Below are 19,162 nucleotides of genomic sequence, written 5' to 3'. Positions count from 1 at the left end.
GGGATATTTATCCCAGCGCATTTGGAGTATACTTGGTTAGCCACGACAGGACATCTGGCCTGTACTAGAGAGGTGGCTAAGAGGAGTGGGGTATGACTGCCTGTTGGATGATCGTACCAGTCCATATGGGGCTAGCTCCAAAAGTAGATCAATACACCCAGTAGGTAAGCCACTTGAGGTCACCCAGCATTCATTGCCCAATTTAAGCAAATACATTAAAAAGGAATGTAATTAATGGATATTACATAATATGTATATTACTCAAATTGCAGACAAATTAATGGCCATATGATATAATACATTATATTATTATTGAATACAAGGTGACTTCTCTATCACATCAAGTGGGAAAGCGCAGTGAAATATACTTTATACCACCAATCTGACAATGTAGAAATACTTAATATTAAAAAGGACTGGATTGATATTTAATAAATTTACATATTTAGATATTGGTCAATGCTAAGCCTGCTGTCATCGTGTAGGTTTGCGCAACGCCAGACGCCAAGAGAACAAGAAAGTTACCATTTGCAGGAAATAGTCAAAGTTTGGAATGTACACTTATATCGAATTGCCTGATAAATTATGCCATATATATTAGCTAGTATGTGTTATTGATACTTAGCAGACATAAAGGATAGGATGACATTAATGTATAGTAGGCCTAACGGTGTTAAGGTAAACATGAAGCAGGCGACGGAGCCATGCCTTGTTTACATCCAGTGCGGCCATTTTGTAATGCAACCGGAAGAGAGCCGGAGAGTGCCGAGGATAGCCGAAAATAATGGGTGCTGCCCAGCGCACAGGTCAAGAGTTGTCAGTCACTAATTACTTCCAGATGAGACCAGGGTGTTTTAACTGAGCGCATGGCTTGGGAAAAAATGACCAGTGATAGCAACTTGTTAATTCACAAAAACCTTGCAACAGAGTTCTGTTGTTGTCAGCAACAAGTGTATTTATCAAACAAAAGAATTTGGAATAATTAAAACTTTCAATTTAGCAATGAGCTAGTGGCAATTTTGATTGGCCGATCTAATTAGCAAAATTACTTCCAAACACAAAAGTGATCTTACAAAAGCTATTTTCAAACAAGAAAATAATTCAACAAATTAATGTCATTATTATTGCATTGAGTTCACTTTTGGACAGTCACAGATGTGTGACGTTTGCCAGTTCAGCACAGCAAGAATGACTTTGACCAGTGGCCAAACACTTGTTTTGAATTTTGCTTGACCTAATGAAATTAATTGCAGCACATGATTCTTTGTCCTGTAAATGTTATAACCATGCACTAGACCATACCATAATTGCATACAATAGACCTCTAGTTGCCATATAGAGAAGCTGTGGCTCTTACCTAAAACAAAATGAACAGATCTAGCTGGCGATGTTGCTGTCCAGGCAGTGCAGGCAGAAAGAGGCTGTTAAAAAGTTAAGGGGTTCCACGGTGGCACTGGCCCTTGTCAAAATATCCAGCCTTTACATATATTTTCCAGCTTTCTTTATTTTACGGTCGGTTGATCCGTAAACCAATAAATAAGATAAAACTGCCTTAGTATATTTCTCGTGATTGTCTATGACAACAAGGATTGAAGCACTGGTAAAATGTCGAGTGCGGTCATGGCCAATTTTGAGCGGTTTGTTGCAAACTATTTCACGTCTATACATGTGATAAACGGTATTAAGTATGAAAGGCATTCAATCATCTGCAATATTTTCAGAACATTAACATTTATATTGAAATCAGTCGTAATGACGCAATCCTTACTCAAATAACACCCGTAAGTGTTAATGGTGGAGTCAATAGTTGTCAGTAACCCATGCTTGTCGTAAGAGGCGTCACATAGGATCGGGTGGTCAATTGCGTAGATAGATGCTCATGATATCAATCACTGGATTGTCTGGTCCTGATTTGATTGTTTACAGACCGCCGTCATACAGCTGGAATATTACTGAGTACGGAGTTACACAACAAACAAACAAACTGGTTCCGTGTCCTATCACGTAAAAATGATAGATACAAAATTATTACCTTGCACCCAAAGCCCTCCTTTACAAGCAAAAAAGTCGAAAGTAAATCCAGCCCGACACACAGTCCCCGTGTCAGCCATTGTCAGAACCTGTCCAGCAACAGAAAATACGTCGTGGACATTTCCTTTGCACTGCACATCGGAGTCAAACCTGTCCAGCATCTCACAGCCATCTCGAGACTCTAGATCCTGGATCTGGAAACTCAACAATTTGGAGGAAATCAGTTATATCATGGCGTGTCACCTTAGATATGGGACTAAAGCCCGAAGTGATGCAGGTCTTAGAATCACGGGTATGATGCTGTAAAACAGAAACATAATCAGGGCGATCCGAGATTTAAACCCACGATAACAGGATTCTGGCACAACTAAGGGCAGCAACTCTGCCCGAGGTGATACGGGTTGTTACATTGTTACAGGAAACATTTCAAGACTTTATATTATAAGTTTGCAGTCGATTATATGCGTAGAGTTATGTTCTTAGGGCACGCCAGAAACGTTTGGTTGTGGGTTCGAATCCGGATTGGCCCCGATAATGTTTCTTGGTTTGTCAGCACCATGTCCGTGCTCGTGGGTGTCATCAAAGTTGTAAACGTCTGAGGCCTGCATCACTTTGGGCTTTCCTCCCACATCACTTTGACACGCCCTGATATAACTGGAATACTGTTTAAAGCGGCGTAAAACTCACTCACTCATTCACAAATAAACAAAAGACGACGTTAGGTACACGTATGGTACTGTTTATAAATTATACACAGTATAATAATCTAAATTTAACAGTTACATAAATGCAGTTTATAAAATAATGTAAGGCATAACATATTTCACAAACTGGTGATGACAGGTATAATTGCATGTATCGACACATAAACACACGAGCAAACGGTACCTACCCAGTGCAAGTCCTTCGTGAGTATTCCACTGTCGGCGACTGCGACGTTCAGGATCAAGCATAACAATATTGAGCTAGCCATTGATCTGTGCTGCAATGTTTAAGGGGTGAAAAGTACAGTGTAAATAATTATATTAGTGCTGTACAAGCCGCGAGACCTTAAACAAGTGAGCACATGGTCACACAAGCAGACACATATTTAGAATGTTGAAAAGAATCCTGTGAGAGGCCCGAGATTAATGTTACGAGCTTCTGTGCTTAAAGGAGATCTAGTTTCCAACAGAATAGTTCAAGGAAGGACGTAGTAAAATATTGTATATTTTGTCACATTTATGGAACCGCCTCCGTGGTCTAGTGGTAGAGCGTCCGCCCGGAGTGCGTAAGGACTTCCGCCCTCTGGACACTCTATCTATTAGACCGCGCAGGCGCCCAAGTCATAATAGATAGGCTTCGAAATTAACACGTGAGCCTCCAGTACAAAAGTTCGGATTTAGATAATACAAGCAGACAAAGAGAAAAAACTGGAGGCCGTTAGACAATACATGCAGACCATGATAACACCTCGAGGCCACGTGATAATACCTCGAGGCCACTAGATAATATATGCAGACCATGAGATAACACCTGGAAGCCACGTGATAATACCTGGAGGCCACTAGACAATACATGCAGACCATGAGATAAGACCTGGAGGCCATTAAATAATAAATGCAAGCCGCAAGATAATACCTCGAGGCAACTAGATAATATATGCAAACCCTGAGATAACACCTGGAGGCCACTAGATAATACAAGCAGACCATGAGATAACAACTTGAGGCCACGAGATAATACCTGGAGGCCACTAGACAATACCTGCAGACCATGAGATAACACATCGAGGCCACTAGATGATACCTCAAGGCCACTAGTAAATATATACAGACCATGAAATAATACCTGGAGGCCACTAGATAATACCTAGAGGCCGCGAAATAATACTTGGAGGCTACTAGATAATACAAGCAGACCATGAGATAACACCTGGAAGCCACGTGATAATACCTAGAGGCCACTAGACAATACATGTAGACCATGAGATAAGACCTGGAAGACACTAGATAATAAATGCAAGCCGCGAGATAATACCTGGAGGCCACTAGATAATATACGCAGACCATGAGATAACACCTGGAGGCCACTAGATAATACAAGCAGACCATGAGATAACACCTTGAGGCCACGAGATTATACCTGGAGGCCACTAGACAATACCTGCAGACCATGAGATAACACATCGAGGCCACGAGATAATACCTCGAGGCCACTAGTAAATATATGCAGACCATGAAATAATACCTGGAAGCCACTAGATAATAATGCAGACCATGAAATAACACCTCGAGGCCACGTGATAATACCTCGAGGCCACTAAATAATATATGCAGACCATGAGATAACACCTGAAGGCCACTAGATAATACAAGCAGGCCACAATTTAACACCTGGAGGTCACGTGATAAAACCTGGATGCCACCAGACAATACCTGCAGACCATGAGATAACACATCGAGACCATTAGATAATAAATGCAAGCCGCGAGATAATACCTGGAGGCCACTAGATAATACATGAAGACCATGAGATAACACATCGAGGACACTAGATAATACCTCGAGGCCACTAGAAAATATATGCAGACAATGACATAAGACATGGAGGCCAAGAGATAATACATATTGTTTCGCAGAAAATACCGACAGTTCATGACATGATACCTGAAGGCATGCAGACCATGATATAATTCCTTTAGGTCACAAAATATAACCTTGAGGCAAGTAGATAAAGCTTTGAAGCAACAATATCATAGTCAGAGGCTATGAGATAAAACTCAGAGGCCATGTGACGATACCTGGAAGCCACACGATAATGGCTGGATGCCACTAGAAAATACTTGCAGACTATGAGATAAGACCTGGAGGCCAGTAGATAAGAAATGCAAACCGCGAGATAATACCTGGAGGCCACTAGATAATACACGCAGACCATGAGATAACACCTCGGGGCCACTAGATAATATATGCAGACCATGACATAAGACCTGGATGCCACTAGATATTACCAGCAGACCATGGGATAAGACCTGCACGCCACGAGGTAAAACCTTGAGACCATGAGGTGGCACCTCGAGGCCATGAGATAATACATAGAGTTTCGCAGAAAATACCGATAATACTTTGAAACCACAATATAATGCTCAGAGGCTATGAGATATAACTCAGAGGTCACGTGACGATGCCTGGAAGCCACGCGATAATGGCTGGATGCCAAAGGATAATACTTGGAGACAATGAGATCTTATGTTTTTCAAAACATTCTTTTTTTCAGGAACTCCAGCATGCATAGCGAACAATTATTGTTTTTTTCAGTGAAACATGATGACAAAAAATGTTTTAAAGAGATCAGCCCCTCTGGAATGGTCGGTCCATTTGACCTTGAGACCTTAAGTCGTGACCTTGAGATATGATCTTGTAGCTTCTACTTGTAACAGAGCCATTACATTTGTATTTGTTTTCACCATATCTTCCAAAGTTCGACAGTACAATGAATAAATATGATTAATAAATATTATTATATCAAACTTCACATGTTTCAATTTGCTTTTTGATAACTTAGTATAGGAATATAAGAACATTATCTAGCGTGTATAAAATAAGCATGATAAAGATCCAACCTGGAAGGAGTATGTCATTCATCTTTGTACAAATTTCCAGATTGTTTCTTCTTTACCTGTTGCGACTCCCCGTAAATATGTTTATGAGATTGCAATATTGTTTTTTATGTCCATATATTTTTGTATGATCAATACCTAAATTTTTCCTCGATGACAGCGACCTGAGTGTAAATACAGTTCAGTTCAGATTCACACAACCTTGCGCAATAGTTAGGAGATAACCAACCTTTTAACAATACTGCACGGAAATACAACTTCGCATATAGCGACGTTACGATATAGATTCTTATACCGTTATCAAGCTGGAGTAACAACAACCAAATGATGAGAGGTATACATGCATTGCATTTTGTGTTAAGCAGGAGGTTAACATTGACAACAACAGGTAATGGATAACACGTAGCATACAGATAATTGGAGGAAGCCAAATATACAGTAAGAATAACAAATAGCACACAGGTATAAGTAGCATACAGATAATTGGATGAAGCCAGTCCTGTAAACAGTACCATAGCATTATCAGCAGCACAGGAATCTACTTACCACTGCGCGTTGCCTCCTTTGAGGTCTGTGCTCCTATAACGGTAGAGCCTGTCACGGTTGTAGATCATGTGAGGAAGGTGTATTGGTTTACTTCTAATCCCGTGACGCCGGTATTATGTATAGCCACTGTAGGTAGGCGGTCTCAAATCTAACCAATAGTCTCATTGCAGCTGACGTCTTGGCCCAGTGATTCAGGAAGTAACCCAAGCCCTATTTTCCGACTCGTGCCTCTGTTCTAAGAAATTCAACGCAGTGTATTTGATATAGGGATTTTATCCCGTTCGTCTATATCCAGACAATAGTGTACACCGACACAATGTGTGTATGTACGGTGTATATGTTTGCTCTGTTCATGCTACATGCAGCATGGAGTCAGAGAGCTCCAACATGGGATTCGTGTGGATGCAGGTGGGTAGCATGGCAAGAATGGTCCACCTGTTCAAGGCTCTGCTACGGGACGCAGATCAGAAGGAGACAGGTGTGGGTGTATGACAGATGTGGGACTTTTCAGCACTGTGATGGTGGAAACGGCGGCAAAGAGAACAGAGACTGCAACACTCACTGTACCTACGGTTCGTTCGACTCCTCCTACGGCAGATGCAGGTGCCCGGCTGGGAGATATGGAACATGCTGTGATGATGGTAATGGTGCCAATCACCTGTCTTTGTATCAACCACCTTGCACCCATTGTCTACGGGCACCTGAGTAGCATCCATGTGTATTTGATTGTTTCTTCCATATCTGAAAAAGTGAATTTTATTTGATTCAATTGTTACCCGTTTGGAGAATGTTATGACGTATTTCAAAATGAACATATCGTTTTTATTAGTTTCAACAAAATTAGTAATGGTACCCTCGGGTCACTTGATTTTCTGGTTCATCGATCACTTAATTGTCTGGTTTTACATACTGACTTTGCATATCACGAGTACTGCTGTGCTGCGTCAGGCAATAAATACTTACCTTTTATGTAAATTGTATGAATGGTGGGTTTCTACCGGTAGGGCAGGACATGCTTACCATTTTCGCGAACATCACTGTCTTTCAGTGGTCCATTTATATAATTTCCACAGCTATTTGCCAAGTGGAATCTGTTTCGGCAGAAAATCTAGGCCGGTTATACTCCTGCGTTGACAATATATATTTGCCAATAACATTGAAGTTATCGAAGTGGTATATTGTTAATACGTGTTGTGTTTTCTATATGTGGCCATGCTGTGATGTGATTATACATGAGTATGCATGATTTCACTTAGCGTGAGTGTCTTTTTGGGTGTCTGCATCTACTGACTTTACTTCTTGCAGGTTATACGTTCACGGCACAGCTACTGGCACTTATCCATATATCATTGACCTTTTCCATCAATTATAAACAGAAAGGAGCAGTTATTATCATAAATCTGTTTTAATTGTTTCATTTCTATATTCTGTTCGTTCAACTGATATATTATAGAACATATTTTATTTATCCAGGATAAATCATATAATCATCCAACATGTTTTTGAATTTAGCACATTTGTGGCTGACCTTTTTCTTCATCGATTTGCTTACTTCAAGAAATTCCGTATTAAAAGCCAGTATTGTGTAATATACGTCCTTGATCATGTGTGCATGTTCATGGAGCATGCTGTTTGTGAACTTATTTTGTCTTATCCATTATCTTATCCATTGCCCAACAACCCTACACCCAAACCAGAATATCCGATGGCCGATCCCAAAGATACTTCATGAGCTCGTTTAGTCTTTCATTTCAAACCATTGTAAGTTTCTGTTTGTGTAAATATTCGCATATTACGATTCTCATTTCTGTACAGTTATAACCTGTGGTACGCCACAAACAACGTCAAACGGTGCCGTCACAGTCAGCAACGGCAACAACTACGGCAGCATGGCCACGTACACGTGCACCAACGGATACAACATGACTGGGACTGCCACAATGACATGTTCCACCTACAACAGCTACTCCACGTATGGATACTGGACGGGGTCTACGCCAAGGTGCCTATGTAAGTCATCACTCGTTAATGATCATTTTCAATGTTTTGCGGTCCTGGTTATTGGTACATTGTTGTAAGAAAGCATTGCTTGACCACATGGCAATTTCAATTGCAACACTGTGAAAGAGAATTATGTCCAAGCTGCTCATATTTGTGTACCTTCTAGCATTTCGCCATGGCCCGACTCACATCCTGAACGAGTCAACAGCAGATGGTTATGCGATAATCGAACGACAACAATATATGGAAACAGAACTTTCAGCAGAGCTGGCGTTGTTCTTAGGAATGACAAATTTCTTCAAAGGAGCAAGCGCCTGAACGGTCTTGATATGAGGTTATGTTCTTTATAATTCATTTATATGATATTCTCCTAAAACAAGTGACCATGAAACGTATATGTTGTGATAATGACCATCTTCTTGAAAGGAGCATACGCTCGTCGTTCTTTCAAAGAAATAGGAGATAGGACGGTTCCGGAACAAAAACCTTGAGCCTCAACACACCTTAAACATTTCCCGTGAAACTCTTCAAGAATCATGTACGTGTGAGCTATCCACTCTTGCTTTAATACAGTATTAGAGACCAGACTGGGAATGAATCGTCTACAATGTGACGAACCGTAAGGGCTATTGGCATGATTCAAATTGGTAGAACTCGGCGAGAGGTAGCCAATATGTCTCGCAGGTTTTGGAATTGGTCTCTGTAGACACACATGTTAAAGATCGACCCCGAACATGGCGCTAAAAGTCAACAACACATTATCGATTAATTAGGAACCAGACGCAAACAGGCAATAAAATCGCTGTCCACTTGCGCCAGGCCACAGAAGCTTAAGTTACTGACAAAGCGATAAGAAATCGTAAGAATGCAGCTAATCTGCATGCTCGACGACCACGTGTTGTACAGCCGTTATCAAATTGGCACATTCTAGCCAGACGCCAATTAGGGGTGGGTCAGACTGATATGGGGGCGAGATCACAATGACCACTATGATGAGAACCAGTACGCCACTGTATATTGCCCATGGAAAGTTCACTCGACACTACGACCGAGACAACATACCAGCGCCAATAGGTTTGCCGTTCGGCGCCAAGCTGGTCCATGTTTTGTCTTTCAAGACGACAATCCACGTGCCCACCGTGTACGTATCGAAACTGACTACATCGTTAAGCAAGTGAGTGAGTGAGTATGGTTTTACGCCGCTTTTAGCAATATTCCAGCAATATCTCGGCGGGGCACACCAGAAATTGGCTTCACACATTGTGTCAATGAAGGGAATCGAACCCGGGTCCGTAGCGTGAAGAGTAAACGCTTTAACCACAAGGCTAACCCACCGCCCCTCCAGTAGCAAGAAATCAACGACCTTGCGTCCTGACCCAGAGGACGTCTCGAGTTTGATCGGGAGACATGTACGCCGGCGTCAAAGCTCAGCCGCTCCTTCAGCTTAACTGGGTCAGGCGCTTCACGTCAAGTGTAAAAGTCTCCCTCGAATTTATCTTTTAACTACACATCCCTGTCATCTTTTTTGGCTGTTTTACACCCTTAGATGCTGTGTTTCTTTTCTTAAAAGATGATACTTGTTGTTACCCTGTCTGGCTAGCCATTAAGGGGTTAAAACAAGGAAAGGTCGGCTCGGAGACAGTATACTGTGTCTGACTTGGGTACTCAAGTTAAACTGTGCACGTGGTATCTCAGTGTGCAAGCATTATAAATTGGCATCAGTCCGGATTAGTACAAGCAACCACACACACTCATAATGCATTAGTGCAAACATCTTGGACGCGACGTTAAACCCCATTTCACATCACCTCCACATTATTCACCCATTACCATCATATCAGAATATGCCCTACTTTTTTGGAGAGTACATTTTGAAGCAGGTGGATGCAGTCTTGACTTGCACTCGTTCAGTGATCATACCATGATACGTCACTGGTATGGTTAAGTGATAATAATTTAAGGTGTCTGTTTGTTTGACGGTCACATTTGTTTCTCCCTCCAGTCGCTGAGTCCTGTAACAGCAGCCCCTGCCAGAACGGAGGCACGTGTGTGAACGGTCTGGAGATGTACACGTGTGTGTGTTTGCCTGGGTGGTCAGGGGTCAACTGTGAAGCAGGTAGGAAAACCAACATGTCTGATCAAGCTAACAAATGTACGGCCATCAAAAGCTGATAGCACCTCAAATCTGAAAATGCATGTTTATATCCTAAGTATACTCTTTAACAACACAATTGATGTAGTTAGCAACGAAGATTGAGTACTTAGAGCTGTGTATGTATCACCTGTAAATAATTTCTGACTTGTATATACCCCACAAAGAGTTATCATACACACATTACTGGCTCATGTCGCCCTAGATGTACAGCCCCCTGTTGTGAGTGGTTGCGAAGACAACGACACTCTCCACACAGCTGACCATGAGCTGACCCACGAGTGGACAGTGCCAGCCTTCACGGATCCCTTTGGAAACAACGTCGTCACGACGCCGAACTACGTCACCAACTCCTACCGCTTCCCCTGGGGCGACTTCTTCGTCCAATACGTGGCCACCAAGACAAACAACGGTTTACAGACGGAGTGCAAGTTTCAACTCAGCATTAGACGTAAGCAATACACAGAAATACAACCACACACACACACACACACACACATTCACACACACACACACACACACACACACACACACACACACACACACACACACACACACACACACACACACACACACACACACACACACACACACACACACCAAGGGTAACCACAGTTGGGAACTCGGCCGTCTCGTTGTGACGTCCCAAAGTCGTGCCAAGATTCGATGGTCGGAGTTTCGAATCCCAGATTCGCACTGACTATGGTCTTTTCTTTGGATTGTCAGCACTTTATTCGTGCCTTTGGGTTTCAAACGTGATACCCATCTAAGACCTGCGTAATTTGGGATTTCCCGACACTGTAAGCTGACATTTTGTGATATTACAGAAACGCATAGTGACATGAAACCCAGCATTATGTGTATGTAAATACTGATCAAGTGACGGCATTATTAGCTATCGATACGGCACGTTGACTTGGCAGACACAATCATGCTGTGATGAACAAGAACGAATGAGATTATTAGCAATGGAGGACATACTTCCTCCTCGGTACTTAGCTATCTGTTCTCGGTTGCGTGTGACGGTTCATCGGCAGTATGCCAAAATGATATAAAGGACATGACGAATGCAGCAATAATTTACTTCATGTCCGTGAGGTCTTCAATTACACTATCGAACACATTTCAATAGTTTCAATCTATCCTGACAGTTTATTGTTGTCAGTTGTAAGGACTTTATGATAATGTTAACGGGTCTTACAATTACCTGACGGCAGGGTTAAGTCTAAACTGATATTCACGAAGCCATGTGCCCGCTATATGACGCCGACTTGTAATTAGTCGTGTGTCTGGACAGTGATTTATATTGTAAGCAGAGATCCACGTCGTATGTGGCCACCCGATCCATTCAGACGCCCCTTACAACCTGCATATGGTGCCGGGGAACCTATTCTAACATCACAACAGGTGCATTTTTTGTAATACTGAACCCAAAAAACTTTACGGAACTCTATGGACTTCGAGTACACTTAGTGTATGAAGGTGTCGTGGGAAGATATGCATGGATGGTAAGGTGTTGCGGGAAGATATGCATGGATGGTAAGGTGTTGCGGGAAGATATGCATGGATGGTAAGATGTTGCGGGAAGATATGCATGGATGGTAAGGTGTTGCGGGAAGATATGCATGGATGGTAAGGTTTTGCGGGAAGATATGCATGGATGGTAAGGTGTTGCGTGAAGATATGCATGGATGGTAAGGTGTTGCGGGAAGATATGCGTAGATGGTAAGGTGTTGCGGGAAGATATGCATGGATGGTAAGGTGTTGCAGGAAGATATGCATAGATGGTAAGGTGTTGCGGGAAGATATGCATGGATGGTAAGGTGTTGTTGGAAGATATGCAAGGATGGTAAGGTGCTGTGGGAATATATGCACATATGGTAAGGTGCTGTGGGAAGATATGCATAGATGGTAAGGTGTTGCGGGAAGATATGCAAGGATGGTAAGGTGCAGTGGGAATATATGCACATATGGTAAGGTGTTGTGGGAATATATGCACATATGGTAAGGTGCTGTTGGAAGATATGCACGGATAGTAAGGTGTTGCAGGAAGATATGCATGAGTGGTAAGGTGACGTGGAAATATATGCACATATGGTAAGGTGCTGTTGGAAGATATGCACGGATAGTAAGGTGTTGCAGGAAGATATGCATGGATGGTAAGGTGACTTGGAAATATATGCACATATGGTAAGGTGCTGTTGGAAGATATGCACGGATAGTAAGGTGTTGCAGGAAGATATGCATGGATGGTAAGGTGACGTGGAAATATATACACGGATAGGAAGGTGACTTGGGAATATATGCATATATGGCAAAGTGCTGTGGGAAGATATGCATAGATGGTAAGGTGTTGCGGGAAGATATGCATGGATGGTAAGGTGCAGTGGGAATATATGCACATATGGTAAGGTGTTGTGGGAATATATGCACATATGGTAAGGTGCTGTTGGAAGATATGCACGGATAGTAAGGTGTTGCAGGAAGATATGCATGGATGGTAAGGTGACGTGGAAATATATGCACATATGGTAAGGTGCTGTTGGAAGATATGCACGGATAGTAAGGTGTTGCAGGAAGATATGCATGGATGGTAAGGTGACTTGGAAATATATGCACATATGGTAAGGTGCTGTTGGAAGATGTGCACGGATAGTAAGGTGTTGCAGGAAGATATGCATGGATGGTAAGGTGACGTGGAAATATATACACGGACAGGAAGGTGACTTGGAAATATATGCACATATGGTAAGGTGCTGTTGGAAGATATGCACGGATAGTAAGGTGTTGCAGGAAGATATGCATGGATGGTAAGGTGTTGCAGGAAGATATGCATGGATAGTAAGGTGTTGCAGGAAGATATGCATGGATAGTAAGGTGTTGTGGGAAGATATGCATGGATGGTAAGGTGACGTGGAAATATATACACGGATGGTAAGGTGACTTGGGAATATATGCATATATGGTAAGGTGCTGTGGGGAGATATGCATAGATGGTAAGGTGTTGCGGGAAGACATGCATGGATGGTAAGGTGTTTCGGGAAGATATGCATGGATGGTAAGGTGTTGCGGGAAGATATGCATGGATGGTAAGGTGTTGCTGGAAGATATGCAAGGATGGTAAGGTGTTGCGGGAAGATATGCATAGATGGTAAGGTGTTGCGGGAAGATATGCATGGATGGTAAGGTGTTGCGGGAAGATATGCATGGATGGTAAGGTGTTGCGGGAAGATATGCATGGATGGTAAGGTGTTGCGGGAAGATATGCATGGATGGTAAGTGTTGCAGGAAGATATGCAAGGATGGTAAGGTGACTTGGAAATATATGCACATATGGTAAGGTGCTATGGGAAGATATGCACGGATAGTAGGGTGTTGCAGGAAGATATGCATGGATGGTAAGGTGACGTGGAAATATATACACGGATGGTAAGGTGACTTGGGAATATATGCACATATGGTAAGGTGATGTCGGAACTTTTTAAGACAGTAATTTTGGTATAAGCTGGGCACTGAGGAGGTGATGGGACAGATAATGTATCCAAATACCTTAAGTGGGATGATAAGTTAAAACAAATAGTGAAACCTTTCAGGACCTTTTTCGGTCGACGGCATCATTCATGATATGTTTCTATCAAAAAAAATTGTCTTTTCGTTGGTTAAAGGAGTAAAGTAGGACAACAAACAAACGATGACGTTTCAAAGACTCACCAAAAACTACCACAAACGCTTCTCCTGAGATCGAAAACTCTAATTGTTGGTCTTATTGTGTCCACACTGCTGTATTTGATATTGTATAATGCTTCAAATCTGTTTTATTCTGACAAGTGACACGATGCCATTTCAATTTACCTGAGGAAGGAAGCTTAAACGAATCAGTTGGGCACGCCAGAGACCTATGATTTTGGGTTCGAATCCCGGTTCGCCCCGATTATGTTATTAGGTTTGTCAGCACCATACCCGTGCTCGTGGGTTTCACCAAAGTGGTAAACGTCTGAGACCTGCATCACTTCGGGCTTTCCTCCCACATTAAGCTGACACGCCGGCATATAACTGGAATACTGTTAAAAGTGGCGTTAAAACCCATCTCACTCACTCACTCTCTACCTGCAGACTATCGTGGACGAAACTGGCTTGGGAGTTCATTGGTGACCCTTTGAACCTGTAGATTTAGAAATATATGAATGAGTGTGGATAGTTTCACGCTTAATTCCATAATAGTGCAATAAAATCACACCATGAATGGAGAATCGAAACTGCTTTCGGCGCGACGAGCAAACCCAACGGTTACCCCACCGCCTCTACGTATGAATTGGGTTATGTGGTCTGCAACAATTATACCATGCACACCCAATGCCAATTACTACATTTATATGAAAAAGATACGTAATGTCCAGTATAGCCGTGACGATTCCGTAAGAGGATTCCGTCCGTGAGGATTTCTTCCCCAGCAACCAAAGGCCACTAAATTGATTGGGTCAGGCTCGAAGCGCGATTTATGATGTTAAACCCTGGATTGTCTAGTCCAGACTCCGTTATTTTCAGCACACATCCTGCTGCTGAAATTTTGCTAAGTGCACCGTTAAAAACAAGTAAAAGTATCTTAACTGCAGTTTCATTTTTACACCCATTTATATCATTGTTTTACGCAAATAATACATATTATGCTGATGAACGTATATTTAAGTGAGAGATTATATCCTTAATGTCACATTTCACCTAAACAGCTTACCCATGTGATAACTTATCTGTGCCTGAGTTTGGGTACGTTGCTTGCAACGGTTGGCGACGAGACTTTGGACAGTATTGTTTGATTGGCTGCCTGGCTAACCGAACCCTACCACGTGACATCGATGGGAGCCAATGGTATGCGTGCGGAGCAGGTGGAACTTGGTCTTCAAACCTAGGAACGATCCAGTGTGAAGGTAATTGTTTTTATGTTTTGAAAAACCTGATATTTAAAACCGTGTTGATATATTTGATGAGTCCGCTCGTCACGCCGAAGACCCGGGTTCGATTCCCGACATGGGTAAAATATGTGAAGCCAATTTCTGGTGTCCCCCGCCGTGATATTGCTGGAATTTTACTAAAAGCGGCGTAAAACATACTCACTCACTCACTGATATATTTAATTGTATTTTAACACTGGTGTGGCAAGTTCAGACAAAGACATTTTATATTTTTCCTTTTACGTAACGTATCATCTGTAATATATCTCATTATTCAAAGAGGTGTAGAGTAGCTTCGTGGTTAAAGAGTTCACTTGTCCCCCGGGTTCGATTCCACACTTTGTGAAACCCATTTTTGGTGATATTATATCATTATATAAACTGACGTCCAAAAGAAACTTTACCAGAGTTTGAAATCACTCTCGCTCAAAAACAACAAAACATACATGCATGAAGTTAAGTGTATTGAGAAGATCAATATATCAACATAATCAACACTGAAAATGACAATCATACCGAGACCGAGAATGATGTCAGGGCCCCCCAAAGTTGGGTGTGGTACAAAACTCGAGCTTTCAGAATCATGGACAATAGGCAGAGTACATAAATAATCGCTCACGTTCAATAACAAGTCACAGAAAAAGTCAGTCGTCTGATGAGGTCACGTGGGATTTGACGCCATTCTTCTTGGAGGGCCAAGATCAGTTCTTGTCGGTTGGCTGGAGAGTGTGTTCGTTGTCGAACACGACAATCCATCAAGTCCCAGAGCTGTTCTATGGGTGACATGTCTTGTGAGCGTGCATGCCACGGCAGGACGTTGACATTGTTGGCTGCGAGAAAGTTAGTGACAATTCTGGCTGTATGGGTTCTGGCGTTGTCATGCTGATAAATGACACCACGTTGCTGCTGTTGGAGAAATGGTAGGACAAATGGACGAAGAATGTTATCCATGTACCGCTGAGCTGTCAAGTTTCCGTCAACGATGACCAGTGGTGTCCTCTCCTGCCCACAGATCTCCCCCCAAACCATGACACTCCCTCCACCATATGGTACAACCTCCTGCACGCAACACGCCGCCGTTCGTTCACCCCTTCGGCGGTAAACACGTTGTCTTGCATCAGCCCTAAACATACAGAATCGACTTTCGTTGGTGAAGACAACCCTCTGCCAGTCACGTCGTTGCCAACGTCGGACAGTCCGGGCCCATCTCAATCGCAGGCGACGATGTTGCGCTGTAAATAGCTGTCCTCTGTATGGTCTAAAAGCCCTGATTCCATGAGCCCTGAGTCTCCTGGCCACTGTCTGTCGACTAACTCTGTGACCTAAGGCATTTGTCGCCGATGACGTCACTGTCAGGAAGCGATTTCGGAGGTGCAAGGTACGCAAGTACCGGTCATCATGGGGCGTGGTCACCCTGGGTCTGCCTGTTCTTGGCCTGTCAGCGGTCCGCCCTGTCTGTCTGTAACGTTGCATCAAGTTGGTAACGGCAACACGGGAGCAACCGAAGGTTCGTGCAATATGGGCGTGGGTGGCTCCCACCTGTACCATACCAAGGCTCGTTCACGTTGTTCGACTGTGAGTCGTGACATTTCTTTTGTGTTTTTTATCACTGTGGATGTCTGACTTGCCGTTGCAATCGTTTTATACCCTTACCCGCACGCAAAATAGTGGGGAAAAGTATATGCTTGCATCACTGAAAATCAGTGATGACACCAGGTGTCCGTGAAAAGGGTTAGCATGTCCAGCCCTATCAGTAGCATCCACCACACCGTCGGGGCAAGCTACCACGCAGTCAAGTGTTGGGACCCGAGGAAGAACCTGTACGATTATATAGGTTTAATTCTATGACGGTTATGATGTTTGTCTGTACCTGTGAACTCAAACCATTGTTGTGTTTGTAATGGATGTTGTAAAAACCTTAAAGCATGAATTTCTACACAGATGAGGCTGAACCCATCGGTGCATCTAGTGGCATCCTCGGCAGTCCAGGTTCTTGTGATGACGTCAGTGCCATAAAAGAAGAGTATATAGCAGCACTGAAGCAATCGGAATTTAACACCGCATGTCTCAAACATACTGACATGTGTGTACCTGCTAACGTCAACATTCGATGTTGACCTCCATGGGACTTTCTAATGGTATTAGTTGCAGAAAGACTTGGCTACTTGCCCAAATGTGGCAGTGGTGTGATATTAAAACCAATGTTCTTTAACATGTAATTTAAAGACCTCGATAATGAGTGAAGATAACATTATAGATACTGGGCTTGCTTTGACTTTTAATCATAGCAAAAATGACGGTTCATCAGTTTCAACAATCGAAATGTACATAAGCTCATGTTAAAACAGATCGGTGGTGATGATACACAATTAACAGACACGGATCATGTTCATTTCCAATCAACTTAAATCTCGTCTCTACAGTACCACATAATACACATACTGTACTCACAAGCGCATGCTTAGGAGGTAGCCGAAATCTTGTAGCAGAGATCTCTTTAGGGAAATGGTTTTGTCGCTTTTATATTCATATCTATGATTATGATTATGATGATTATCATCTCAGAAGCGCCTTGTGTTGACACGAATGAATCTCATAACGTAATAAACATCTTCAATACTAATCGCCTTTTTTTCATCTCTTGTCTCCAGTGATATATCTGCCTCTTGTCATCCTCTTGCATGACCTAGTAGCCACGTGTGTTGGCATCATTCGTTTTAGTTGTTACGCATATAAACTGAAGGTCAACATAAAGCTTACCGAGTTTGTTCTTTATGCAGTTGAGAATTTAAAGAAACATTTTTGCTGAATATGATTATGTCTATTTATCCATCACTCATTCCTGCAACGGATTGTTCATGCTATGCAATACGTATTTCCTCTACATGTGGCATATTCATTACGCGATATTTGAGACATGCCAACTCACCAACCCTCACACTTGAATGAACAAAACACTTATCTCGAGTTCATGAATAAGCTAATCATAAGCGTCACATGGTCAAAACACAGAGCTCGACGACCAAATATTCACCAGGGAGTAACCTATTCAAGTCGGACAAAGAAACTGTTGTCGTAAAGGTGTAAGCAGCCAGACGAGGAAGAACGTGTTAGCCAATCAGAACATCGCATTCTTCTTGGGATTCCCAACACGTAATGTAAAAGGTGTTTGACATATATTTCGGGTAATTGTGACAGATAACATGGGCGAGTGAGCAGACAATGACAGTCAATGACAGACTTGTATATAATCATCAAAATAACCCTAGGTAACCCTTGACGTATCAATTTCTCTTTGTCTGGCGTTCGTGTTTACCTTTGTAGGGGTCTATTGTTGTTCGCTCTAGACGTCTCTTTGTGGGTTTACATATATTTTATTTCTATTGTTTGTAATGTCAACAATTGACTCTTTAAGGAGGTACACGCGGATGCATTACAGTTAGAATAATATAACTCCCTCCGTCCAAACCCTTAAACCTGCTAATGGAAATAACCAATGTCTGTTGTATATCAACAGTGCCAGGGGATACACATCTATATTGTCAGCAGTATAAAAATGTAAATGATAACATGGAGATCGCTGTACATAATCTTCGTCATGTGACGATTGCAGATACCCAATATATTACACACACACACACACACACACACACACACACACACACACACACACACACACACACACACACACACACACACACACACACACACACACACACACACACACACACACACTCACACACACACACTCACACACACACTCGCTATGACACTTTAGATAGCATCGAGTTAAGTTTAGGGGCGGCAGTAGCTTAACCGTTCGCTCGTCTCGGGTTCGATTCCCTACATGGGTACAATGTGTGAATCCCATTTCTGGTGTCC

The 19,162-nt window shown here is 42.4% G+C and overlaps 3 protein-coding genes across 3 annotated transcripts in view; 2 read left to right on the top strand and 1 right to left on the bottom strand.

Annotated features, from left to right (window-relative positions):
• LOC139462215 (sushi, von Willebrand factor type A, EGF and pentraxin domain-containing protein 1-like) overlaps positions 1 to 3,004 on the bottom strand; it is a 30,138-nt gene extending 27,134 nt beyond the window's left edge. The window contains exons 1-2 of the mRNA XM_071243809.1: positions 2,924 to 3,004; positions 2,033 to 2,225 (exon numbers count right to left, since the gene is read on the bottom strand). Coding sequence (XP_071099910.1) covers positions 2,033 to 2,225; positions 2,924 to 3,004 — 274 coding nt within the window. The remainder of the gene's footprint in view (positions 1 to 2,032; positions 2,226 to 2,923) is intronic.
• LOC139462218 (xylosyl- and glucuronyltransferase LARGE1-like) overlaps positions 1 to 19,162 on the top strand; it is a 472,136-nt gene that overhangs the window by 106,891 nt on the left and 346,083 nt on the right. The window lies entirely within an intron of this gene.
• On the top strand, positions 6,486 to 17,397 carry LOC139462221 (fibropellin-3-like). The gene is made up of 6 exons (XM_071243815.1): positions 6,486 to 6,819; positions 7,994 to 8,188; positions 10,182 to 10,295; positions 10,537 to 10,782; positions 15,059 to 15,256; positions 17,222 to 17,397. The coding sequence occupies exons 1-6, from the start codon at positions 6,495 to 6,497 to the stop codon at positions 17,395 to 17,397; spliced, it is 1,254 nt and encodes a 417-aa protein (XP_071099916.1). The 5' UTR covers positions 6,486 to 6,494.

The sequence above is a fragment of the Haliotis cracherodii genome, unplaced genomic scaffold (genome assembly GCF_022045235.1).
Source record: "Haliotis cracherodii isolate W230 unplaced genomic scaffold, xgHalCrac1.p SCAF_15, whole genome shotgun sequence".
Taxonomy (NCBI): domain Eukaryota; kingdom Metazoa; phylum Mollusca; class Gastropoda; order Lepetellida; family Haliotidae; genus Haliotis; species Haliotis cracherodii.
Note: the sequence above shows the minus strand (reverse complement) of the source record. Positions and strands in the feature narration are given on the sequence as shown.

Excerpts from the sequence above, each read along its gene's own strand:
- LOC139462221 (XM_071243815.1), top strand. The coding sequence starts at position 6,495 with ATGTGTGTATGTACGGTGTATATGTTTGCTCTGTTCATGCTACATGCA. Across the intron at positions 10,296-10,536 it reads AGGGGTCAACTGTGAAGCAG|ATGTACAGCCCCCTGTTGTG; the intron begins GTAGGAAAACCA and ends ATGTCGCCCTAG. Across the intron at positions 15,257-17,221 it reads AGGAACGATCCAGTGTGAAG|ATGAGGCTGAACCCATCGGT; the intron begins GTAATTGTTTTT and ends ATTTCTACACAG.